Source organism: Xiphophorus hellerii, chromosome 3 (assembly GCF_003331165.1).
Source record: "Xiphophorus hellerii strain 12219 chromosome 3, Xiphophorus_hellerii-4.1, whole genome shotgun sequence".
NCBI lineage: Eukaryota > Metazoa > Chordata > Actinopteri > Cyprinodontiformes > Poeciliidae > Xiphophorus > Xiphophorus hellerii.
The window spans coordinates 25104316-25127369 of NC_045674.1; the positions used below are offsets into that span (position 1 = coordinate 25104316).

General features: G+C 41.1%; 2 protein-coding genes across 2 annotated transcripts; both read left to right on the forward strand.

Annotated features, from left to right (window-relative positions):
* Positions 1-1870: 1870 nt before the first annotated feature.
* On the forward strand, positions 1871-15923 carry zhx1 (zinc fingers and homeoboxes 1). The gene is made up of 8 exons (XM_032558440.1): positions 1871-2939; positions 4802-5106; positions 5666-6141; positions 7084-7302; positions 7388-7603; positions 8336-8500; positions 8715-9959; positions 11065-15923. The coding sequence occupies exons 2-8, from the start codon at positions 4905-4907 to the stop codon at positions 11347-11349; spliced, it is 2808 nt and encodes a 935-aa protein (XP_032414331.1). The 5' UTR covers positions 1871-2939; positions 4802-4904; the 3' UTR covers positions 11350-15923.
* A 2087-nt stretch (positions 15924-18010) lies between these two features.
* On the forward strand, positions 18011-21683 carry LOC116717220 (low affinity immunoglobulin epsilon Fc receptor-like). The gene is made up of 5 exons (XM_032558441.1): positions 18011-18698; positions 18957-18983; positions 19152-19458; positions 20605-20750; positions 21008-21683. Exons 1-5 carry the CDS (start codon positions 18665-18667, stop codon positions 21355-21357), a joined length of 864 nt encoding a protein of 287 aa, XP_032414332.1. The 5' UTR covers positions 18011-18664; the 3' UTR covers positions 21358-21683.
* The last annotated feature ends 1371 nt before the right edge of the window (positions 21684-23054 follow it).

Sequence of the window (23054 nt, forward strand, 5' to 3'; positions counted from 1 at the left end):
TTTTTGTCTTTTATCACATCCAACGACGACCCAATTTCAGTTTCCTGTTGACCTTTGGCAAAGGAAATGACCCAGAGATCCTCCTCTGTACTTCAGACAGCATAAAGCCACATACTGTATATATTCAATGCTACGGATACCCGGATGACTGTTTTTGTCTTGGCTTCCATCTGATCAAAGCACATACAGTAGTTCCAATGTAAGCCAGTAATTTCAATGTATTGAATATACAAAAATAATCAAAGGTTACTTTGATACAATCAAAAGTAACCTTTGATTATTTTTGTTTCAAATCTATTTTTACTGACCTGAGCAGAGAACCACTTTTAAATTCCACTGTGGGTTTATCCAACTGCAATAAAAATTAGTTTTAAAAGCATCTTTACCAGGAGTGCCTGTACATAAAGCTGGTACTGTAGCACACATTTCTGATAAAATGCCTAAGAAATAACTTAACAGCCACAAAAGGGGATCTATTATATCGGCTTAAAGTGTAAAAGATCAAACTGAAAACATGTCTGTAAAGTTTAGTAAGGGATATTTTCATTTATTTCTGTCAGGAATCAATGGTTGCATCAGGCAGTGTGACGGTATGAGTGATTCTAGTGAAAGTAGGTCAGCAGACTGGTGACCTATCTCTTTCTGGACGTGCTCAACGGAGACGATCTTAATGAAAAGCAAATATTCTCCACCTGGTCAGGTCACACATAGAACAGTTCCTGTTGGCCCCTTGATTTTTGTCACATTTGATCAGGTATTGATCTAAATATGGATACTATCGATTGATTCCAAGGTGAATATTGGTATCGGATGGATACTAGCATGATGAAATCACTACTTTTGTTTAAAGTGTCTCTTCCATATGTTCTGCAAATTACTCGAGTATCGTCACAGAATTCATGTTGGTATATGCAGGGATCAAAATACCGGATAGTTTTATTTCTTATTTATTTCTGACCTTTGGAGTGTTTGCAGTCAAAATGTCTGCTTTCTCTCAAACACAATTTGTTTAATTATCCTATAAATGCAGTTTAAAAAAAAAAAATCTTACTGCAGCTCAAAAATGTACACCTATGGAAAGATGTATACCTCAAACCTCAAATATGAATATGGCTGAACATTAAGTATTGAAGGGAAATATGTGTTCCTATTTATATTATATGCAAATTAAAGACTCGGTTCTAATCAGGATATTAAGTTATTTCTGTCCTGCTACATTGTTATCTACTAGTGTAGTTAGTTAAAAAATATTTGCCTAAAGTCTCTAAGCACATAAAGATTTTAGGCAAATCTTTATTTGCCTTAAATAAAAATCTTATGCAAATAAATGTCTTGATTTATTTGATCAAAACCATAATCAAGAAACTGAAACCGAATCAAGTTATTCAGTTACTTAGATTATTTTTTTTTTTTAAGTATTGGTATTGACAATACTAGCCCTGTATTTGTATTGGATCAATACCAAAATGTACAGTATTGAAAACTTCTACCTCCAAAACAGCTTCCCTGTTGAACTCCAAATTCCCCCGCAGACTGGCGCTGCCACCACCGTGTTCAACCACAGCACAGTGTAGCCAAAAAGAGGTTTCAACCAGATCAGATCATCTTCAAAGCATCAGAGACGAGGAGGCAGAAGATAAGATAAATCTTTATTGTCATTGTCACAAGGACAACGAAATTCAAAGGGTGCCATCAGTCGGCGCACATGCCCAAAAACAAAAAAATAACTGTCTCACAATTCACACACAACGCAAAAATCAACAAACTGGCAAAAAAAAAAAAAAAAAAGTAAGAACAGCCACATTCTCACATACATCATTTATGATGATTAATTGTTGTTTTTGATTGCATTTAGTTTTGTTAGAATAGAAATGCATGCCACACTTTTCAGATTTCCGTATTTGTAAATGCTTATAACAGTTTTTTTTCTTTTCTTTCCCTCCTTCCACTGCACAACTATGGTGCACATTGTGTTGTTCCGTCACGCTAAATCTTTCTAAAATACCCAAGGTTCGGTTGCCAAAATGAGGAAAAAGTCCAAGGGGTGTGAATACTTTTGCAAAGCACCGTATACTAACTATAGTGTACTCTTTTTATTTATTTTTAAAAAAATCATACTAAACACACCGAGGCAGCCAGCCTAATGTAATGAAAAGCAGCAGCACCTTGGCTGAAACTAGCAGCGTGTCCTTACGTAGCTCTCATATTCCCCCTCGCAGGTCATGTAAGGACATTTTGGCACCCAGCCGAATCGGAAACGAACGCGTTTACGACCCTGCGCGCTGATTGTCCAGCACCCAGCCGCCTCCCCGAGCCCACCGTGACTTAACTCATTCTGAAATACGGCCTGTATTTGCATTAAAGTGGGCATTTTCCCACCCCATTAACTGCTAACATTTTTAAGATCCCCCGGAAAGTCGCCGCGGAATGACGTCAAGACGTATTACATTGAATGATGACGCTGTTTGATCATTAAAAAAAAAAAAAAAATCAGCCGTTAAAATATTTGAGAAATAGGTCATCAAACAAACAAAGCACCGGGCGACTCTTTCCACGAACAGCTACGACGAGCCGAGTGAACTTTTATGAGGAGCCGCTTTCTGCTGGGAGATAAACCTGCTCGGACCAGCAGAGATGTCCGGTGTTTCCAGCATCAGCAGAGGAGGGCTGTAGCCGTTAAAGCGGTCCGTCTGTCTCGGCTGGCTCTATTTTTTTTTTTATTTTTTTTTTTATATAAGGGAGATCCATCTGCTTTAATAACTCACGTAGACGCCGCAGCCGCCCCGGCCGGGCTGAAAGCTTTAGCCCGAGGAGAAAGCAACACCGACGGATACCGACAAGGGACCACCTGGAGGCTGCTCTGCCGAGACCCAGGAAATCACTCCTCGCTTCGCCTCTTCAAGCCTGGTAGCAACACAGGGCGCATTACTGTAGTTCTTGTAAGTTTACCGCCAGACCTCATGATGACCGGCCCGGCTAACACGGGCTAGTTGGCCCGCCGCATTAAAACGCTCCTCTGTCGCTGAAAAACAGCCTTTCGTGTTGCCTTTGTAACATATGGCCACGCTTTATTGCTACTTTAATAATAACAAATGAGCTAGCTGATACCTCCACATTTTCGAGGTGCTGGTGTTAAAACCTCACAGTGGTAGCAGCAGAGCAGTGTGAGCACACAGTAGTTATATATTTATAACCAGTGATACATTTTGACGCCATTAAGTGATAAAAATGTGACCCAAAGCACTTTACAGTGTGTTTACAAAGGCATTGGTTTACACATTGGGCATGTGGATGAAGCAGTGAAGGGGGTCTGCAGTAGTTCTCCAAACAGAAATAAGATTTCTTACACAAGGTTTCAAGACTTTGTGTCTGATCTTTTTTCCTCACATGTAGCGAAAAGCCAATATTCAGTGACTCAAAAAAGTAGAATATAACATTACAAGATCAACAGAAAATTGTATATTAAATAGAAATTTCTAAAGTATGTTAATTTCTGTCCACTCAGTACTTGGTTGGGCCTCTTTTTACATAAATTACTGCATCGATGCGGTGTGGAGTGGACACAATCAGCCCTGTGGGTCTCCTGAGGTTCAATGGAGGCCCAGATTACATCGATAGCTGCCTCCAGGTCATCTGCATCTCTTGGATCTGGTGTCTCTCATCTCTCTCTTGACAATAACCTTACAGATTCTTTATGGGGTTCGTGTCAGACCAGTTTCCTGGCCAATCAATCACAGTGACACCACGCTCATTAAACCAGCGTTTAATGACTGTGGCAACTTCACACTCGACCTCGAGCGGCGTCGAGTGTGAAGTTCTGCTGACTCTGTGCCTCTCCACTCTTCCTACAGACTCTGGCACCTTGATTTCCAAACGAAATGCAAACTTCATTTCCAAATGAAAATAATACTTTAGATCACAGAGCTACAGTCCAGTTATTTGCTCCTTAGCCCAGGTAAAACGCTGCTGACCCTGTCTTTGGTCCAGAAGTGGCTGGACACGCAGCCTGTAGGGGTCAGCTGTGCGGAGTGGCTCTTGCAATTCGCTCCTAAGATTTCTACCCTATTTTCTTGAATGGATTTAGTTTGACGGTTTTCTTGAAGCTGTAGTTATCCTTCCACTCAACTTTCTGTGAATAGGCTTGGATACAGCAGTCTGTGAACAACCAGCTTCTTTAGCAAAGACCTTCTGTGGCTTACCCTCCGTCATTGATGGTCTTCTGGACAGCTGCCATCCACATGATTGTGTTTCCTAAAAAATATTGAACTTCATATTTTTTTAGATGCACCTTTAGATGACACTCAAATGCAGGTGTGAAAATCAGGTTTTCCATGCAAAGGAATAACTTAAACCTAGTAATATGAAGATGTATTACAGTTTTGACGGCCTACTCAGTTTTCCTCTACGCTATCCAGCATGTCAGAGGCTGAAATGCAAGTGCAGATTTATGGCCAGTTGGCTGGACGATCTTCATCTTGGCCAATGCTTCACTTCTGCTGCCAACCTATGCAGTTTATTTATTTTCGATTTTCTTTTTGGTCCATATCTGTCACGACACAGTTCTGAAATTTCATTCAGAATAGTATTAAGACGGTGTTAAAAAAAAAAAAATCTTCCATTTGAGTTGGTGAAACCTGCAGAAACCCTGAAACACCTACTATGTTACACTCACGTCCACTCCCACGCCGTTTCCAAGCTGTCGCAGGAAGTTAAGGAATCATGAATTCGATTACTGAATCCCAGCGAGGGGAGGCATGTATGCGACCTTAACATGTTCCCTTTATTTGTGTTTTCCATTCAGAGAAACGGGATTCCAAGAATCCAGCTCGTCAACTCACTGTCCTGCAATATGTGAACCTGGACAGCTCGGCCGCAACACGAGTACGAGTCAGTCTGAATCGAAGATGTCGAGCCGCCGGAAGTCCACCACGCCTTGCATGGTGCTGCCCTCGGACGTGGTGGAGCAGGAAGCCGTAGAGGAGAAGCCGGAGAGAACAAAGGAGGACGAGGCAGGGGATGAGGAGGAGGAGGAGGAGAGGAAGGGGAAGGAGGCGACAGAGGAGCTTGGTCAGGCGGTGGTAGTTGTTCCCACTCCACCGGACGCAGGTAAAGCCCTCACAGAACTGAGTGACTGTGGAACTTTGTTACTCAGATCTAGAGAATTAAGATACGAATGTGAACAGGGTAGAACACGTCAAACTTAAGGCCTGCGGGCCAAATCCGGCCCGCCGTAGCTATTTTCTGTGGCCCTTTAGATCAGGCGTTTGCAACCTGCGGGTCCAGAAATATCATGCGACTCTTAATAAGTTTGCTCAAAAATGCTATAAAATTGGTGTTTTACAATGTAAAGTTAATAAAAAAATACTAGCTGTTTTCATGTAACAAATCCAAATAATTTTCAATAACGAAGGATATTCTCTTTTTAAAAAAGTAATTTTTTTTGTCGTTTGGTTGCCAAGTATGAGCTTTTTTTCCATTAAAAATTATACGTACTATTGAAAAATTGTGTTCACTCCTTTTGTGTGAAAAAAGTTTGAGAACTGTATTTTTAAACCTAAAATCATGAAAAATGCTTTTGTTTCAAGCCATTTTTTTTTTTATATAACCTAAGCTAAATAGGCCCCAAATGAAAATAAGTGCAGAACATTATTATCCCCCCCTGCAGATGAAGCCGGCGTCTACAGCGCCGATGACCTCAAAGTCGTCGGCTCCACGCCGAAATCCAGACCGAAAGATTCGCCGGAGGGCCCGAGTTGCGATCAGACCGCGCAGGAGCCGCAGAGCGACTCGGCCGGGGCGGGAGGAGCGGACTCGGCCGCGGCTTCGGCCATCTCCCTGAGCAAGACCCCGATCATGAGGATGAAGACCAAGTCCGAACCCAAGAGGATCGCCGTTTCCCTCAAATCCTCGGACGAAGGAGCGGGGGAGGGCGCGGGGGGAGGAGGAGGAGGAGGAGACGGGGAGCTGGGAGGGGAGCAGGAGCCCATCGAAGCCCCGCTCGGACCGATGACGCCCGTGGAGAAGCTGCTGCACGACTCCATGAAGTTCGGAGGAGGGGGCCTGCTGGTCAGCCCACCGTCGGAGCAGCTGAGAAAATCTTCCATTTTAAACCCCACAATTCTGCCTGCTGGTCTGGCACAGGTAGAGAAAACCTCAAAGATTTACTGCTTCTTTATTTAAACAGGAAGTGTTCATACAGCTTCAAATTTATCACTTTACGTCCATGCCTTTCTTTTTACCGGGATTTTTTTTTTTTTTTTTTTTTGTGAAACCTTCTAGTGGAAGAAAAATGATAAGTGGTGTTTAGGGCTGAAACGATGAATCGCGTTAATTGGGATTAATCAGTTATTGAAATAATTGGCAACTAATTTAGTAATCGATTAATCGTTAGCTGGAGTATTCAGACTCAAAAATAGGCCATTTTGCTAAAAGACCAACAGATTTAATGTTGTAATTAAGCTAAATCTGTTCAAAAATATACACATTTTGTATTTAAGATAAAAATGTACTTATATTTTACCCAAAACATTTTTTTTTTTAGCTGCAGAAGCATCCTTTGTTACAAATGATCAAGTGTACACTAAATGAATACCGTTATTGAATGGTAGGTAATAAAATATTTTTATTTAAAAAAGGAATTTAATTATTTAAACCTGTAAAATGTGCAGATTTTTTTAATCCGGTTAATCAGTTGATTGTCAGAATAATCGATAGATTAACCGATTACTAAAATAATCGCTAGTTGCGGCTCTAAAATGAGTATTTTAGTATAAATACAGTGAGTATATGTGTTTTGTTTCACATTGGAACCGTTTCATGGAATCCTGATAAAATCCATCAAAGTTTGTGGCTGTAACATGACAAAAGGTGGAAAAACTTGAAGGCCTATGAATATTTGTGCAGTGCTCTGTTGTAGAACCTAAAAACTCACTGTGAGCTTTGGGAAAAGGACAGATAATTCACAGCTGATTCAGTGTCTTGTTCAGGGGCGATACCTTTTCCTCATGCCTTTGATACTAAATAGCAAACATCGGCAGCAGCTGCTGTGTTTAACGGTTTTCGCCCTCTCTGTCGTCACGCCAGGTGCTTTCAGCGTTCCAGGCCCAGCAGAGTGCAGCAGCCGCAGCAGCGGCCGTCTCTCAGTCCCAGCTGCTGATTCCTCTGAGCAGCATCCCCTCCTACAGTGCAGCTATGGACTCCAACCCTCTTCTGATCAACACTTACAGGAAGTTTCCTTACCCCTCCCTGGCAGAAATAAGCAGCCTGGCGTCACAGACGCAGTTTACAGAGGAGCAGATCAAGGTAAAAGATCACATTGTTTTTCATAATCAAAAGTTGTTGTTTTTTCCTGTCTTGCTTGAGCTAGAGACACTCGATCTGTGCGCAGGTGTGGTTCTCGGCCCAGCGTCTGAAGCACGGCGTCAGCTGGACTCCAGAGGAAGTGGAGGAGGCCAGGAGGAAGCAGTTTAACGGGACCGTGCACACAGTGCCTCAAACCATCACCATCATCCCCGCACACCAACTGTCCGCCGCGGCGAACGGCCTGCAGTCCATCCTGCAGACCTGTCAGATTGTGGGCCAACCTGGCCTTGTGTTTACACAGGTAGGCAAAGAAAGAAAAAATTTTCCGCATTTCAATGAGCGGAGATGCGGCTCTGGATTTCAAGCTTGCTGTGTGAACATTGTCTCAATTGGACTGAGCTTGAGCTTAAAAAAACCATACCTGGAACACACTTCATGCCTTGATTCTTCCATGCGTGTTTGAGTGATCCTTTAAGCTCCCTTGGCAACCATTCAGCTGTGCAAAACGCCTGGGTGGACTGACTGCCTCCTTGGAGCTTCACTTTCCAAGTTTTCAAGCTTCCGCCTTCCAGAGTAGCCCTCCCCCACTCAGTTCCTTCAGACTAGCCAGCAGCAATTAGCATTTCCACCTAGTGGAACTGCACAGCTCCTGAGCTCATCATACAAGCTACTTCTCAGTGAAATGGTGGTGAAAGCGTTGCTAAAGGTTTAACAGAGAGGCCATTTTGTGATGACTTCCTGGAGGTGGAGTTTCAGAATGAGCAGGAGTTTTTCAAGAGACATATACATAGAACATTTTTATAACACAAGGTAATGTACAGTAGTTACTTGATTTTGTTATAAAATGGCACTGTGCGGTAGAAAAACCCATAATACTGCCCCTTTAGTACATGCTCCTTTCACAATTATGTCAAACTACTTTTGGTGGTTTGTGACATTAAATCCTGCTAAAACATCATGATGTTTGTTGTTGCAAAGTCGTAAAACATGCATAAGAACCAGACACAGTGATCGCTGTATGTGTTTACCACAGGTTGGTCCCGGTGGGAATCTTCCAGTGACTAGTCCAATCACGTTGACTGTGGCAGGTTTGCCCAGTCAGTCTCAGAGCTCCAGCAGAGTTTCCTGTCAGTCCACGCCGACAAACAGTGAGCTAAAACGGGCTACCACAGTCCAGCCTCCCTCTCTGTCTCCCCAGGTTGGGACACCTTTCACATCCGGATGTGCTTGCTGTTTTAGTAGCAAATTTAGGATTTTCACCATCTAATTACACTGATGTTTCTTAAACGTTGCACTAACTCCTTGTTTAGAGTTTACATCATTTGCCTTTCTCCTGTTTGCTACCTTATTGTGTAAAATGACCCGACAGGAACACCGTGTTGATGGCTAACTTTTTCCCCTCCCTCACCAAGGAGAACTCAGCCCTCAGTGCTGACTCGTTCAGTCTGAGACCTAAGAAATCCAAAGAGCAGCTGGCAGAGCTGAAAGCCAGCTACCTGAAGAACCACTTCGCCTCCGACGCGGAGATCGCCCGGCTGATGAAGCTCACCAATCTGACGAAGGGCGAGATCAAAAAGTGGTTCAGCGACACCCGCTACAACCAGCGCAACTCCAAGAACAGCCACGTGATTGTTTTCCACGACGGAGGGGGCCGAGGGGGAAGCAGCTCAAGCAGCGCTGCCAACACCCCCATAGTCATTGACTCGAGTGACGAGACCCCCGCATCCCCTCACCCTCCAAGCACTTCCCCTGTGAAGGAAAAGGAGAAGGAGAAAGAGACCCGAGTCAAGACCTGGAACCCCTTCCCAGACTTCACTTTGCAGAAGTTTAAGGAGAAGACTCCCGAGCAGCTGGTGGTGCTGGAGGAGAGCTTCGAGAAGAGCAGCATCCCGTCGGACGAAGAACTGAGTCGTCTGAGGACAGAAACCAAACTGACTCGGAGGGAGATTGACGCCTGGTTCAACGAGAGGCGGAAAGTCCCCGCCGCGAGTACGTCTTCCCCGGAGTCGTCCGAGGGAGGGAAGATCGAAACAGATAACTCGAAGGCAGAGGAAGCAGGGGAACTAGGAGGTTCAAGCAACTCGCCTCCGACTGCCTCCTCATCTCGAAAGGGGAGTCAGACTCCTCCAGGCGGTCGCAGCAAGCAGCTGTCCGGCGGCGGCGGCAGCAAGAAAGACCTGAAAGAGAAAAGCAAAAAGACTCCAGAGCAGCTCCACATTCTAAAAAGTGCCTTTGTGCGGACGCAGTGGCCCTCGCCGGAGGAGTACGACCAGCTGGCGGAGGAGAGTGGCCTCCCCCGCCATTACATCGTCAGCTGGTTCGGGGACTCTCGGTACTCCTGGAAAAACGGGAACCTGAAGTGGTTCTTCCAGTACCAAAGTGGCAACGTCGAGGGACCGAGCGAAGGAGGCGGCGGCAAAACGGGGGGCGGCGGTCGGAAAAGACGTGGCCGGAATCGCGGCTGGGGGCGGTCCAAAACCAGGAAGCAGCCAAAGAGGTCCTCCTCCTCTTCCAGCGCAGATGTCAAAAGGTCCCCGCCGTCAAAGAAATTCAAGACCGGGCGGGAAATCCTGAAGGAGTACTACCTGAAGCACCACTTCCTCAGTGAGCAAGACTTGGATGAGCTGGTCACCAAGACCAACATGAGCTACGAACAGGTAGGTGATGCAGATTTTAAAAGAAAATACCCAGAAACTAAATGCATAAATGTTTGCTGTTTCAAAATGGGGTCTGGATTTTTTTATTATTTTTTTTCCATTATGTCGCAATAGCTTTAACTATTAGTAATGAATGTTCAAAAATCGATACACACTATACCAGTGGTTGAATAATTGTAAGCTGAAATAACCCAAAGTTGGTTCCTATCTGTCTCCATCTTTCCCCTTCCTGATTCAAATACTGGAAAACCGAAACTTGTTAGACTAGTGCTTAACTATGCAAAAACAGGATATGACACGATAAAGAGACAATTCTGCTTTGTTCACATTTTGTCTGTCACGACAAAATCTGGCCGATTGATGCCACTTTATTACAGCTAGCTTTAGCTGACAAGGGTTCAGCTGACGAAACAGCAACACATTCGGCAAACTCCTGCAAAGTAGAAACTGTTTTACTGTTTGCAATATTGAGCTGCATCCAGTGAAAATGAACCTTTTCAGGTATTTTAAGTGGCTAAATTCTGCTTAACATGGACCGCAGTCTGACTAGCTCTTGGCCCTCAGCTGCTCGGGGAATTTCTTCAGTTCTTTATAAACGTATTGTAATTGGATATGTTCCTGCAACAGATAACTATTACAGATAATAGCCTAGTAGAACCTCTCTTCAAAGAATTAGAACTATCTTTAAAATCGGTAGTGACCTTTTTGCTGTTAGCTAGCAATGCACAAGCTTGTCTGGGTATTTTTCTGTTAATATTGAGTAACAGCTTTAGTGGGTGAGGTAATTATGGGGCCCCAAAGTTCAAAAAAATAGTGCAACGTGATCTCTATGTGACATAAACTGAACACAACCCAATAAAGGAGAACATTGTACGGTCTGCCATTATCCTTACAAATGTGCTGTTGTGACTTTTTAAAAGTTATGAGCCGTAATATTTTAAGCGAGTTGCTCTTGTGACGCAACCAGTGACCGTCGGTCTTCTGATGTTGCAGTTTCATTCAGGCAGTATGAGATATTATACAGCTGGTCCAAATGAAAGAAAATATTTTGCACTAGTTCCATGTCTTATTTGATATTTTAAGCTGTGTCTCTGTTTGCGGAAAGGTGAGGGAGTGGTTTGCTGAAGTCCAGCGACGCTTGGACTTGGGGTTAGATCCCTTCCTGGAGCCGGCCGCAGGGAGAACGGGCGGGGACAAAGCAGCGCGGGACGAGGGGGAGGAGACGCACGGAGAGAGATCGGAGAACACCGAGGAGCCGGCGGGCGCAGGAGCGGGAGACGAGGAGGACGACGAAGACGACGAGGAGGACGACGGCGACGAAACGGACGACAGCGAGGTCTGGGAGCCGTCACGTAGCGTCAGGAAAAGCTTGTCCCTTTCCGAAGACTAAAGACTGACATTTGGCCTGAAAATTGACTTGAGTTAGGCCGATACTGGTCAGTGAGGTAAATTAAGTTTTATTTGTATCCTTGTTTGTTTGCCACTGACGTGCATGAACAAGAACTATTTCACTGTTAAATCAAGTCCACATGAGACTAATACATCAATTATTAGCTTTAGCTCAACCTTTGAAGGAAAGGTTTCGATCAAGATCAAACTGTGACAGAGGTCATAAAGCAGCTGCTGCAAAATTAACTTTAGAAAAAAAAAAAGTGTTAAAACTGAGCTGAGAATGAAAACTCCCACTATATGTCATTCATAAATAACAGATTAAAGCAAAAACTAGCTGGCTAGGAAACCTGATATAGTGAAAAGCACATGAAAAATCGATTTTTTTCAGAATAGTGAAGGTAGTCAATTTATCAGCTACAATTATCTGTTTTTGATCTCTTATAATCAAGTTTAAAGACCGACAGATAACCATACCTTTTTACGTTAACGCTGACATTTCCTGCTTTCTGAAACTGACAACAATTTCGTCACACTGACGTTAAAGTGTGTTAAATTCAAAGTTAAGCCCGAGTTGCATCAAAATGCGACATTAAGACTAAATCATGAATCTAAATGCAGGATTCAGCGTGCATATTTATTCCAGCGTCTGAAATTCATTTAAAACGGCCGTTTTGTTTGCGCTTCACCAGGAGTTGCATTGACATTTTAGGCCGAGGCTGAGGCTTCACTTGGCAATAAAACGAGTAGCCAGATGCTGCATGAATGCAAACGCTAAAATGCTCTTAAATAGTACGGAATGTTTTCCCTTTATACCGCCTTACCGCTTCATCGATACTACAAGTTTTTAACTGAACATCTGCAAATTTGATGGCGGAGACGCCGCTGAATGTGTGTGAATTGAACTGCTGATGACGTTTTTAAACTTTTTCCTTTCTTTTTTTCCACTTTTTGATAAAAAAAAAAAATATATATATATATATATGTTATGTGCTTTTTTGACCCTTTTTTAAAAGAGATACAGAAAACATGCTGTGCCAAAGCTGAAAGTGGTGCCTCCCGTGCAGACGGCAATTTGTGGCAGGAGACACTGGAGAACAAAGCAATGCCCACTGTGAGGTTTAAATCTGCTGAAATCAGAGACACAAAGATCATGTCGCGATTCTAATTAGAACCAAATGACTGACTCGCGATGTGTAGATCTTTGTGTCCTGACCCATACTGTAAAAAGAAAATGTTTAACAGTATTTGAAATTATAATCTGAACCCATTCTGCACTGAACCCTCTCCCCCCCCCAACCTAAAGCACTTAAATTCATCTTTAAAAGTTTGCACTTTTTCCACTTGATTAGGCACCTTAAGTCTCACATTATACCATGAAATGGCTCTGAGAGACCAACCCTGTTTTTTATGACTAACCAGTATTTTGCCTTTTGTATTCCTTCTGTTTTCACGTGAAGGGATATAATCAGTGTATTGATTTTTCTATTTATATACCACGTGTTTTAAAGAGCTGGACGTTTGTAACTGCTCCAGAAAAAAGAAACAACAAAAAAAAGAACAATCATGCACCATTATTTCTGCACTAAAAATAATGTCGTATTAGCCCTACGTTTTGATAACCTGTCGATTTGACGAAGCCTAAAAGTTGTTTTTGTCGATTGTCTCGCTTTAAACGATGGGAGCTCGTTTTGTTATTGCTCCGTTCGCCCCTTAATGACTCCTTATGCCTTTTATCGAGTCTTTTTTTTGTCAGGCCCATGACTAGACTCATGATGTGCACGTCCCAGCAGCGTTCCGTTGGGTTCCCTTTTATCGCAGACTGACATGCTGGGGAAACCAGAAACCAAAAAACTGAAAACTGCTCCAGTAAACATAGAAGGATGGTCTCGGTTGTGATGAAGAAGCAGGACGGCCTCCTCTTTTCTGTGGAAAATCTACCAAACGACGCCCCTGTTTACTGCTTTAAAAAGAAACGGTACGACGATCTAAAAGCTGTCCCAACTACTGTTCTTCGGTGACTCCGATGACTATTTGTTGCTAAACCTTCGTGCCTACACGGCTCCTACACTTGTTTGAACTCAACTTCATAAACTCTTCAATGTGAAAATAAAAAAAAAAGCAACCTTTTCTTCAGACTAAATAACGTTCAAACTCTGCTTTCCTCCGACATTAGAAGATGACCGGAACCTGAAACGGATTTCAGAAAGTCCGCTTTTTAAGCCTTTTAATGAAGCTCCTTGTATTTTGTCGCCAGGCACTTGTCACAGCCAGACATGGAAACGTTCAGTTTCCCTCGCAGCGTTTATATGATCTCGTGTTGAACACTTTGACTGTTGGCTGTAATTTATCTTGATTTTAGGAACTGACAGAGAGCTGACTTTATGCATTTTGTCGTTCAGTGACAAGTGCCTGTCCATGAAACGAATAACCTGTAATGTTGAAGTGTACTTTTGTCAAATGTTGCATGCGATAGCCAGAACAAACATCTCATGTTGTACATAAGAAATGTGAGGTTGGTGAACTTGGGACAGCCTGATCAGGGCTAAGCTGCTTTTGTGGTTTTAATAAGACCTGATACATTTTTCTCATTAGGTTGACTTCACCAATGAGTTAATTGTCATGAACATGGCTCTAGAGATATTTGTTCAAGGTCAAAGTTAACTCCTTTGATGAAAACATAAAAAGGTACCTTTCCACTGTGTTACCCTGAACTTTTTCCTCCAAGTACCTGCAGTATTTTCCAGGGACCTTTTAGATATCCTCTGTCTTTTTCTTGAGTGTGTTTCCAGCGATGAGTTCAAAACCATTGTGTTGATGTAAACGAAGCCTTTCGACAGCAAGTGTTAATTTGTTCCCATGTACAAAGACGGAATACTTGTTTTTGTTCTCAAGCAGCATTCAAACTCGATCGCTGAGATCGATTGAGATTTGTTCGTCCGTGGATACAGATGCCAACCCACAGCAGCAGCAGAGGCAAAAATGGAATAAAGAAATTGTGACATTTAACTCAATTCGAAAATACTTTATAAATCCAAAAGCGAAGTATTTTATTTTATTTTATTTTTTTAATAACTCAACTATCCCAGGTTTTTGGAGAACAGAGTCAGCTTGTTTAGCTTTTTAAAGTCCCTGGCTCTGATGCTGCTACACCAACAAGAGTTGGCATCAAAGATTGCATTCTTCACAAGAAACTTATAAAGTAAAGTCCTTGAACATATTCCTGTTTCTCTATAAATCCACAAGCATCCCCGTTTTTTGTTCACATTTCAAGATGAGATGACTGTTACCACACCAAGCCACAAAGTGGCCCACCAGCTCTCTGTACTCAGCTTCTTGTCCATTTCTGATCCACCTGGTAACAGCAGCATTGTCTGAGTATTTGTTTCTGCAGATGACAGGACTGGAAGGATTAGGTTTACAGAGTGGTTTGAATGTTTGCAAGCAAAGATGGAAACTGTATGACCAGCAAATAGTCACTTTCAATTTGAATATACAAACCAAACAGCATTTTCTTTTCCAGTCCAGATGATATGGATAAAGTAATATCTTCATGAGAACAGAACCTGCTAAGATGTTAGCGCTCTGCCAGCTGCAGGCTCCAGCTGGATTCTGAGACTTTGCTATGGAGACGGCCAAAATAAAAACACAGCTTTCTCCTTATTTACAGACGTCCACGCTCTGTGCTGGTGTACTCGCTGCTGTGAATCATTTAGTTAGCCAAGGGGCAAGCGTTAAGAGGAAGAAGGCAGTGGTTCAGCCGTTTTCCGCCGTCCGTCTCCATACTTGCTGCATTATGTGACTTGACTGTAATTAGTTCTGAATACGTACAAAAAGAAGCGCTACCTCTCTACCTCTAGGGCAGTGTTTTGGAGTAAATTCCTACTCTGGTAATGTGATTCCATCCTGGTTCCCTCAGTGGAAACGGCAGAGGTAAAAGGTTCCCTCGGTGAGAATATGCTATGAGTTACAGTTTACAGCAGAACAATCTCTCTACTTGGAGCTGCCACGTGTCATGTCAACAAACGCCTGGTACCGTTTCAGAAGTGCTCGACTCTCTAGACATTCCCACAGACAGACAGTGGTTTAGTCCACCGGTTAGGCCTCCTGCTCCCAGGTCTCCAACCCTCACCGTTTTACCGTGTGCTATTTCCTTTTCATAATAATCTGTTCCGAATGGCCGTGTCCGTTTCTGTACATACAAAAGAGATTGTCGTCACATCGCTATAGACATTGAGTGAATAGATGTTGAACAGACTGACTCCTGCAACATTTGGTCTGTCCAGGTGCCATATTTGTGCGCCGCGTCGTGATTCTGTCCCCGGCCCTCATCGTGTATCCCAGTTAACTTTGTGCCGATGATCTACGAGCGAACATTGTGATCTGAATTGTTTACCTGCTGTGTCATACCTGTACCCTTTACTGTACTTCTGCTGTAGTCTTCACTTGTTTAATTTAGTCGGCTAGATGGTGGAGCGATCCTCACAGCAATCAGTCATCTTTAGACGAACCCCGGGTCCATCCTGTCAGAGGGTCAACGGTGTACAAACAAAGTAAAATGTCTTTTTAAAACCATTTTGAGTGCTGTTTTCTTTTACTGTTTGCTCTTTAACCTTTTCACAGTTTGCTTCTAAACCTGAACACGTCAGTGTTTCTCATCACTAATTCAGTTCATTTCTGTCTAGTTGTAAATCATCAGTTCACAACAAATGTCATTTCATTGCACTTTGTGTAAAACAATAATACAATTTATATACAGAAGTATATCAAATCAATCGAGTCATGTACCGTGACTCCTAAACCTATGCATTCCCGCAGCAGATTTGGATTTAAAATTACTTTTGTTTTTTTGGAAAATGCAGCAACGGAAAAAGAGACGTCTTCACATGCAATCTTCTAGAAGCCTGAACAAATAGAAGAACAAAGGTGTGAGTGAAAAGCTTATTGCCGATAAGTTTTCCATGAAACCAGAGGACATAGAGGACATTTCTTGGAACAGTATCAAAGCATTAGAATCAAATCAGATGCCAAAGTTCAGGTTAACCTGAGTTATTAAGTTCATATTTGCAGCACAATATCACAGTTTACGTTTATAAAGCCAACCACAGCGCTGTCTAACTTTTGCTCTATTGATTACTGAGAAATAAAGTTTAACACCCAATTTTTTCTGGTCCATTATTTCATTTCTACCTTATGAGAGACTTTCCTATCAGAAACAAGCCTTTTGGTTTGAATGAAAAATGATCTAGAATCTAGAATCTAAATCGGCCAAAGTTATGAATACATTTGGACTTAACTGTAATGTCTTGTTAAATACAAAACTTGACCTTAATTATCACCATTATAATCTTTAAAGACTACAGGAGCCTGGAAATCTGAATAAAAAATCAGACATGCCCTCTGGCTCCCTCTAGTGGTTGTTTCATCGGACAGTTGGTTTCTACTACGAGCTCCACAGATGCCCTTTATAAATGAATGTTCTGCATTACAGCCTTCAGAATAAAATCTCCTTCTGAGCTTTGATAACCATGAATCCAGTTATATTTATATAAATAAATGACTGCCATCATGTAACATCAGAACCTGGGTTCAGTTCTTTAAAGTTCTCTTTGATCAAATTAAATACCATTAAGCTGCTGCCGTTCACATATTTCCCCATATCTGTCTATAAAGTGGATCTGCTTAAATGTGGGGGCTGCAGAGCGGCGCAGTTGGTAGCACTGTTCCCTTGCAGCAAGGAGGTCCTGGGTTCAAATCCCGGCCTGGTGTCTTTCTACATGGAGTTTGCATGTTCTCTCTGTGCATGCATGGGTTCTCTCCTGGTACTCCAGCTCCCTCCCACCGTCCAAACACATGACTGTCAGGTTGATTGATCGATTGATTGGGTGTGTTTGTCCTGTCCGCCTCTGTGTTGCTCTGCTCTGTTGTCCATGGTGTCCCCTGACTCTCATCTAAGATCATGGATGAATATTTAAATGTGATCAAAAAGTAATAACTCAGGAACAGGAAGAACAGAGGAGTGAGTGACAGCCTTTATTCATGCAACCCCTTCTGCAAAGCGCAAAGTATTTGCATCTCTTGACACAATAACTAAATGAGCACAGTGCCACATGTCTTATTTTTTTTTTGGGAGCTGATGGAAATAAGATGCAAAAGTTTGTATTTGACTGAACTTTGGAACATTTTTACATTTCTATCATGAGCATCAGCTTGCAGCGAGGACCATCGGCTGAAGTTGGTGTGGTTATCATGACCTACACCTAAACTGAGTTATTTTTGTTTTGATGAAGGAGGAATCATCTGCCAGTTTTTTGTTAAATCTAAGTATAATATTAGAATATTTTCATAAGCTGAGACATTTAAATGAGCCAAAAGCACAGGTGTAAGAAAACAAGCCACAGGTGTAAGAAAACAAGCCAGTAAACACATTTCTGTAAATGACTTTTTACATGAGCTCCTGAGCTCACCAAGTACACATCACTTGTAATTACACATTATTGCCAAGCTTGTTCATTTCAGAAAAGGTTCTTTTTAACATTTAAAATTCATAAACTGAAGCTTATGTGCTGTAGTCGAAGCCTCACTACAGAAAGTTTTCATCTTTTAGGTGGAGTTGTATTTTGTGCTGTAATGCAGGCCCCAACTTATTTGGGGCCTGCATTAAGGCCCCAAATAAGTTGGGGCCTTAATGCAGCCGTCTGGGCTCTGATTTCCAATCTTAACATCATATTTACATCTTCTCTCCAATTTCCTCTCTGCTTCCTGTACAATAAAAGCCAGAATATGTGCGCGCAACTGTCCTGTGTGAGAATGTATTTGCTGTATTCCCTATGTCTTGTGTTATTTCATGGATTCTCCTTGCAAAGTCCGGATGTTTTATTAAAGTAATAAATTATTTATTTTATGATTAATATTTATTTTCTTACATATTGCATTTTAGAGTTGACACGTCTCACTTTGTCCCACACAAGCAGTCTCTGTCCCAGTTGTTAGGATCTAATGCAAATTAGATACAGAAACAAACAGCAGTAACCATGGACTAGAATATGTTATACAGTTGTGTATTTTGAAATCCTACATTATGAAGGAAGAGAAATATATTCAAATCCAGGTGGAAACATGAAACTGGATCTTATCTTCATGAGCTTAAGAGAGACAAACATCCTGAAAGAGGAGAGAAGCTACATCAACACGAACTGACTCTTATTTTACTTATTTGTAGAGGAAGAGGCATCAGGGAACATCCTCTGGTCTGAACACAGTTTAGTCATAGTTAGTGAAGAAAAAAGTCATTTTAGTGTGTTTGTCCTCCAAAGATGCTGTGGATTCTATTCTTCCTCTGTCTGAGTGGTAAGCTGCTCATTTATTTTATGGTTTGATCTTTTAATGTTACAAATATTTTTAAAAAAACTCTAAAAGTTTAGCTTTACTGTCAATCACCTATTTTACCACACAGCAAAAATAATGTCAGACTTCATAACACATGTTCAATTTCAGGGTCTGTAGCTGCAGTTTATGAGTATTAAAAACTGTATTCAATCTGAAAATGACCCTGAAATTTTCCACTATGAAAACTGGATTTTTTTAAATTTTCATTTGTCTCTGCAGGAAAGCTGTGTGCAAATCAAGCGACAGGTAGGTCCAGTGTGATTTTTTTTTATTTGTTGCTTTGATCCATTTAATGTTTAACTTTTCATGTCATAACTTTGTTGTAGATAACTCTCATGTGAAGGCAAATAAGCCATAAAATGATTGTCATGTGAAGATCGATACTCTGAAGCAAAATGCTCTGTATTTTGAAAGTTTCACCCCCAGATTACTGCAACACACCAGACATAAAGCTGACTGACAAGAGAGCATACCAGTCTACAACCGATACATGGTTACTAACACCGCTCACTGCTGACAGAGCCTTTGATGAGGATCAATCAACATGTTCTTACACCGAGTATCAGACTAACTCCTGGTGGATTGTAGACCTGCAGGGTGTTTACAACATTAGCTGTATCTCTATAAGTAATTTTGACTATGGAGTTAAGTGGACTAATATATCAGGTGCCAAGATCTACATCGGGAACTCTCGTCAGAACAACGGCACCAACAACAAGCTGTAAGAGTCTCATGTTACCTTAAACTGATTTATTTTACATATTAAGGCTTTTCATCTGCTTCATTCAATGCAGTCATTCTTTTTCTAATCTTCAAAATACATATTTAATCATTTGGTTGTCATGCTCCGAAGAGCCAGGAGGTAATAATCAGCAATGAGAATAAAGGTGATTAACTATATTTATTGGTTCCTATTAAATTTATTAGTCTGTTGTTAATCCACTAACATTCGACCTGATTTCAAACACCAGTTCAGACGGACAAACCCTAAAATAGTTCGTTGTAAACCTGCATGATGAACTTGATTCACTGCGGAATACATGCAATCTAAACCCAAGATAAAACCACAAGCAGGATCTGGTCTCAGATATTTAAGACTAAATATGTGAGCATTTATCTTCAGGAAAGTGACCCGAAAACAAAAACATGGGACATAAAAGCATAAAAAAGAAAAACAGTTAGTACACCTTTACATATACTTCGGAGAAAAAAACACAATTGGTTCTTCACAACAAACTTGTAAAGTAAAGTCCTTGAAAAAAAAAAGACCTCTAAGGACAAGAGGCAGCAGTAGCTGTATTTCCATTACAAATACTGTGCCAAGTAAGTCAACACTCAGTCAAGGTCAGATCCAAAGGATCTAGTGTAGCCCTGCAGCATCCAATAAACCCACCACCCAGACAATGCTGCTTAACCAGGAACTCATGGGTCCAACAAACACCTGGTCACCTACAGTTAATTGGCACTTTTCAATAACCTTGCCAGTTTCCCTTTTATGGAAGCTTAGGCCATAAGGAGAATGTGATACACTTTGTCACCCAGAGACTATGTATACTTGGTGACTGAAGGATTTTGCACAATTTGTCTTAGATATTATATCACAGTAATTTTTCCATGACTCTTTGTGGTTATGTTTTTTCCATTAAGCATAATATCCTAATGTCTTCACAAATCCTGCAGGTAGATGAAAGCAACATCTTGCAAATAACTTTTAAACTTCTGTGTACCAAAGCGGACAGTTTTAAATTCATGGCAATCAGCTGGGATAAATTGAAGTTACTTCTAATTTCCAGTTTCTACTTTATTGCTATTGAAGAGTTTATTTTGTCATGTTAACAATAGGTTTAATTATCTCTCTCTTATCCAGGGTCCAAAACATCACAAATTTTCAAACAAAACAAATCAATGTCTATAAGTTTCGTTCATCAGTGTCGGGGCGATACGTCACTGTGATCATACCAGAAGAAAAATATATGGTTCTGTGTGAAGTGAAAATCACTGGAACAAAAATGGGTACGTGATCCATGTTCATTAACTTTCACCATCAAAACACTACATAATATGTTTTGATAATTTCAGCTTTCAGAGGATCTGTCAGGCTGTTGACTAATTCAAATATATTGGGTTACTGTAACATTTACATGATGCTGCATAACAGCACCTTATTTGTGGAATGTGGAATGTTGGGATTCAATGTTGTCATTCTGTCATAAATCACTGGATATCTTGACTTCCTGTCATGTAAAATATGTTTAATTGTCTTTTTTAAGCTTCACCTTTTCTACTGATTGACCAAAACAAGACGTGGGAAGAAGCTCTGAACTACTGCAGAGATAACCACAGGGATCTGGCCTCCATCTTGGATGGACAGATGCAGACCTTCGCTGAGCTGGCGGCTGAGAAAGCCAACAGTCCCTACGTTTGGATCGGACTTCACTACATCTCCTCCCTCCATTACTGGTTCTGGGTTGATGACAGTGCTGTAGAGATTAAACACTGGGGTTCCGGCGAACCAAAAGAAAACTGTGACACCAATGGAGCCATGCAGAAAAAAGGAGACCATTTGTGGTTTAGCAAGTCTGATTATGATAAGTTTAATTTTATCTGTGCTGTAAACTAAGAGCTGTGACGTCTGAGTTACCATGGCTTTACTTTCAGTGTATCATCCAAAAAAAAAAAAAAAAAAAAATCATGTCTTGTGTTGTTGAATCACTTAGCATGTTTGATTTTCTGTATTGCTCTATATTGTAGACCTTTTGTCTAATCTCTGAGATTATTTTGCCATCTATGTAGATTTGACTAATTAATTTAGGAAGTCCCTGGATAAACTAAATATGTTCTCATCCCTGGCAGATTTATTTATTACCTTCTAGCTGGAATGGAAAATCTATTGTGTTTTTTTAGCTTTATATCATGTTATAAAGTTATTCCCTCATCAGAAATATACCTGGAGTGTTTCTTTGATTCTTTCATGCACATTTAAGGAATGAATGATTATTCCACAAGTTAAATCTCCCATGGGAACCATTCGGCGTGTGTAAGTGCTCGCTCCTGCAAGAGACCACCTAGTACCCCATAGGCTCTGGCAGAGCCCCAAATGCTGTTTTGTATACAAAATATAAAAAAAGAACACTATTCTGACACTATTCTTGTGAAAGAATAGTGTCAGAATGCCTTAATTTTATCTTATGTGTCATGTTCAGCAACAAGCCAGAGCCAAAAAAACTTTTTAGAGTTTCTTCCAGACAAACTGAGTAAAGTAATGCTGCTGCATGCAGATAATGTTAGCTAAATGACTACATGCCAGTGTTTCAGCAGGGCGATGATGCAGGGACTTCCTGGGTTAAATGAGGAATACACTTTGATGAGAAAAAAGAGATGGGATACAAAGGTTATGTGGAGCAATTTCAACTTTTGTTGTAATATGGCAAAAATAAAGCTGAAGAAAATTGACAACTTTTTGCAAAATCAATCATTTTAAGCTGCAACATCACAAAAAGCTGCTTCATTCAAATATTTTCCTACTTTATTTATTCATTTATTTCAAACAGGTTTTTAAAAACAAGCAATCAGTTGTATAGAGAGGACATGTGCATACATAACCAAGAACAAAACAATTTGTTTACTGCTACTTACTCACCGACTCAGTAATGACCAAAACCTGTAATTAAAACCATGTCATAATGTTCGTGTGCCTGTTCAATATACGGTGCCAAGAGCCAGCAAATAAATCATATTTTGTAGACAAAATGGCTACAAACTATAACTCTTATAACAAGACAAGAAAATCTATGGATGATAATAATGGTAATAATGACAACTGTAAATAACAACCGGACATACATCATCAGAATAATTATCGACTCCTTGCCGAAGTACATCTATAAATTCTTCTTAACACATGATAACAATGAATAAAATAAAATAAAAACCACAGAGGGAAGAAAACCTAATAATAACAATAATAACCCTTAAAACTTTTCCTAACCGAAAACAGTGTGAAGTCTTTTATTTGGTAAGCGGCTCACGTCATTCACATCTAAGCTGGCACTGTTCATATACAATATTTAAATATTCCAGTAAAACAACCCAGCAGCTTTAGTTTCACTGTGAGCTTATTCCAGCCTCACTTTGGGTTAATCAGGTTCTTGCTTGAAATGTACCACCTGTATTGATGCAGAGGAAGTAGCAGACCCGCCTCTCCTTAAGAGGCGAGCCTATCTGGAGGAAAGATTTTTGAAACCTAATAGTATGACCTTATGATATTTTCATGAGCTGAAACCTGTAAGTGAGACAAACAGATTGGGATCCTTGATG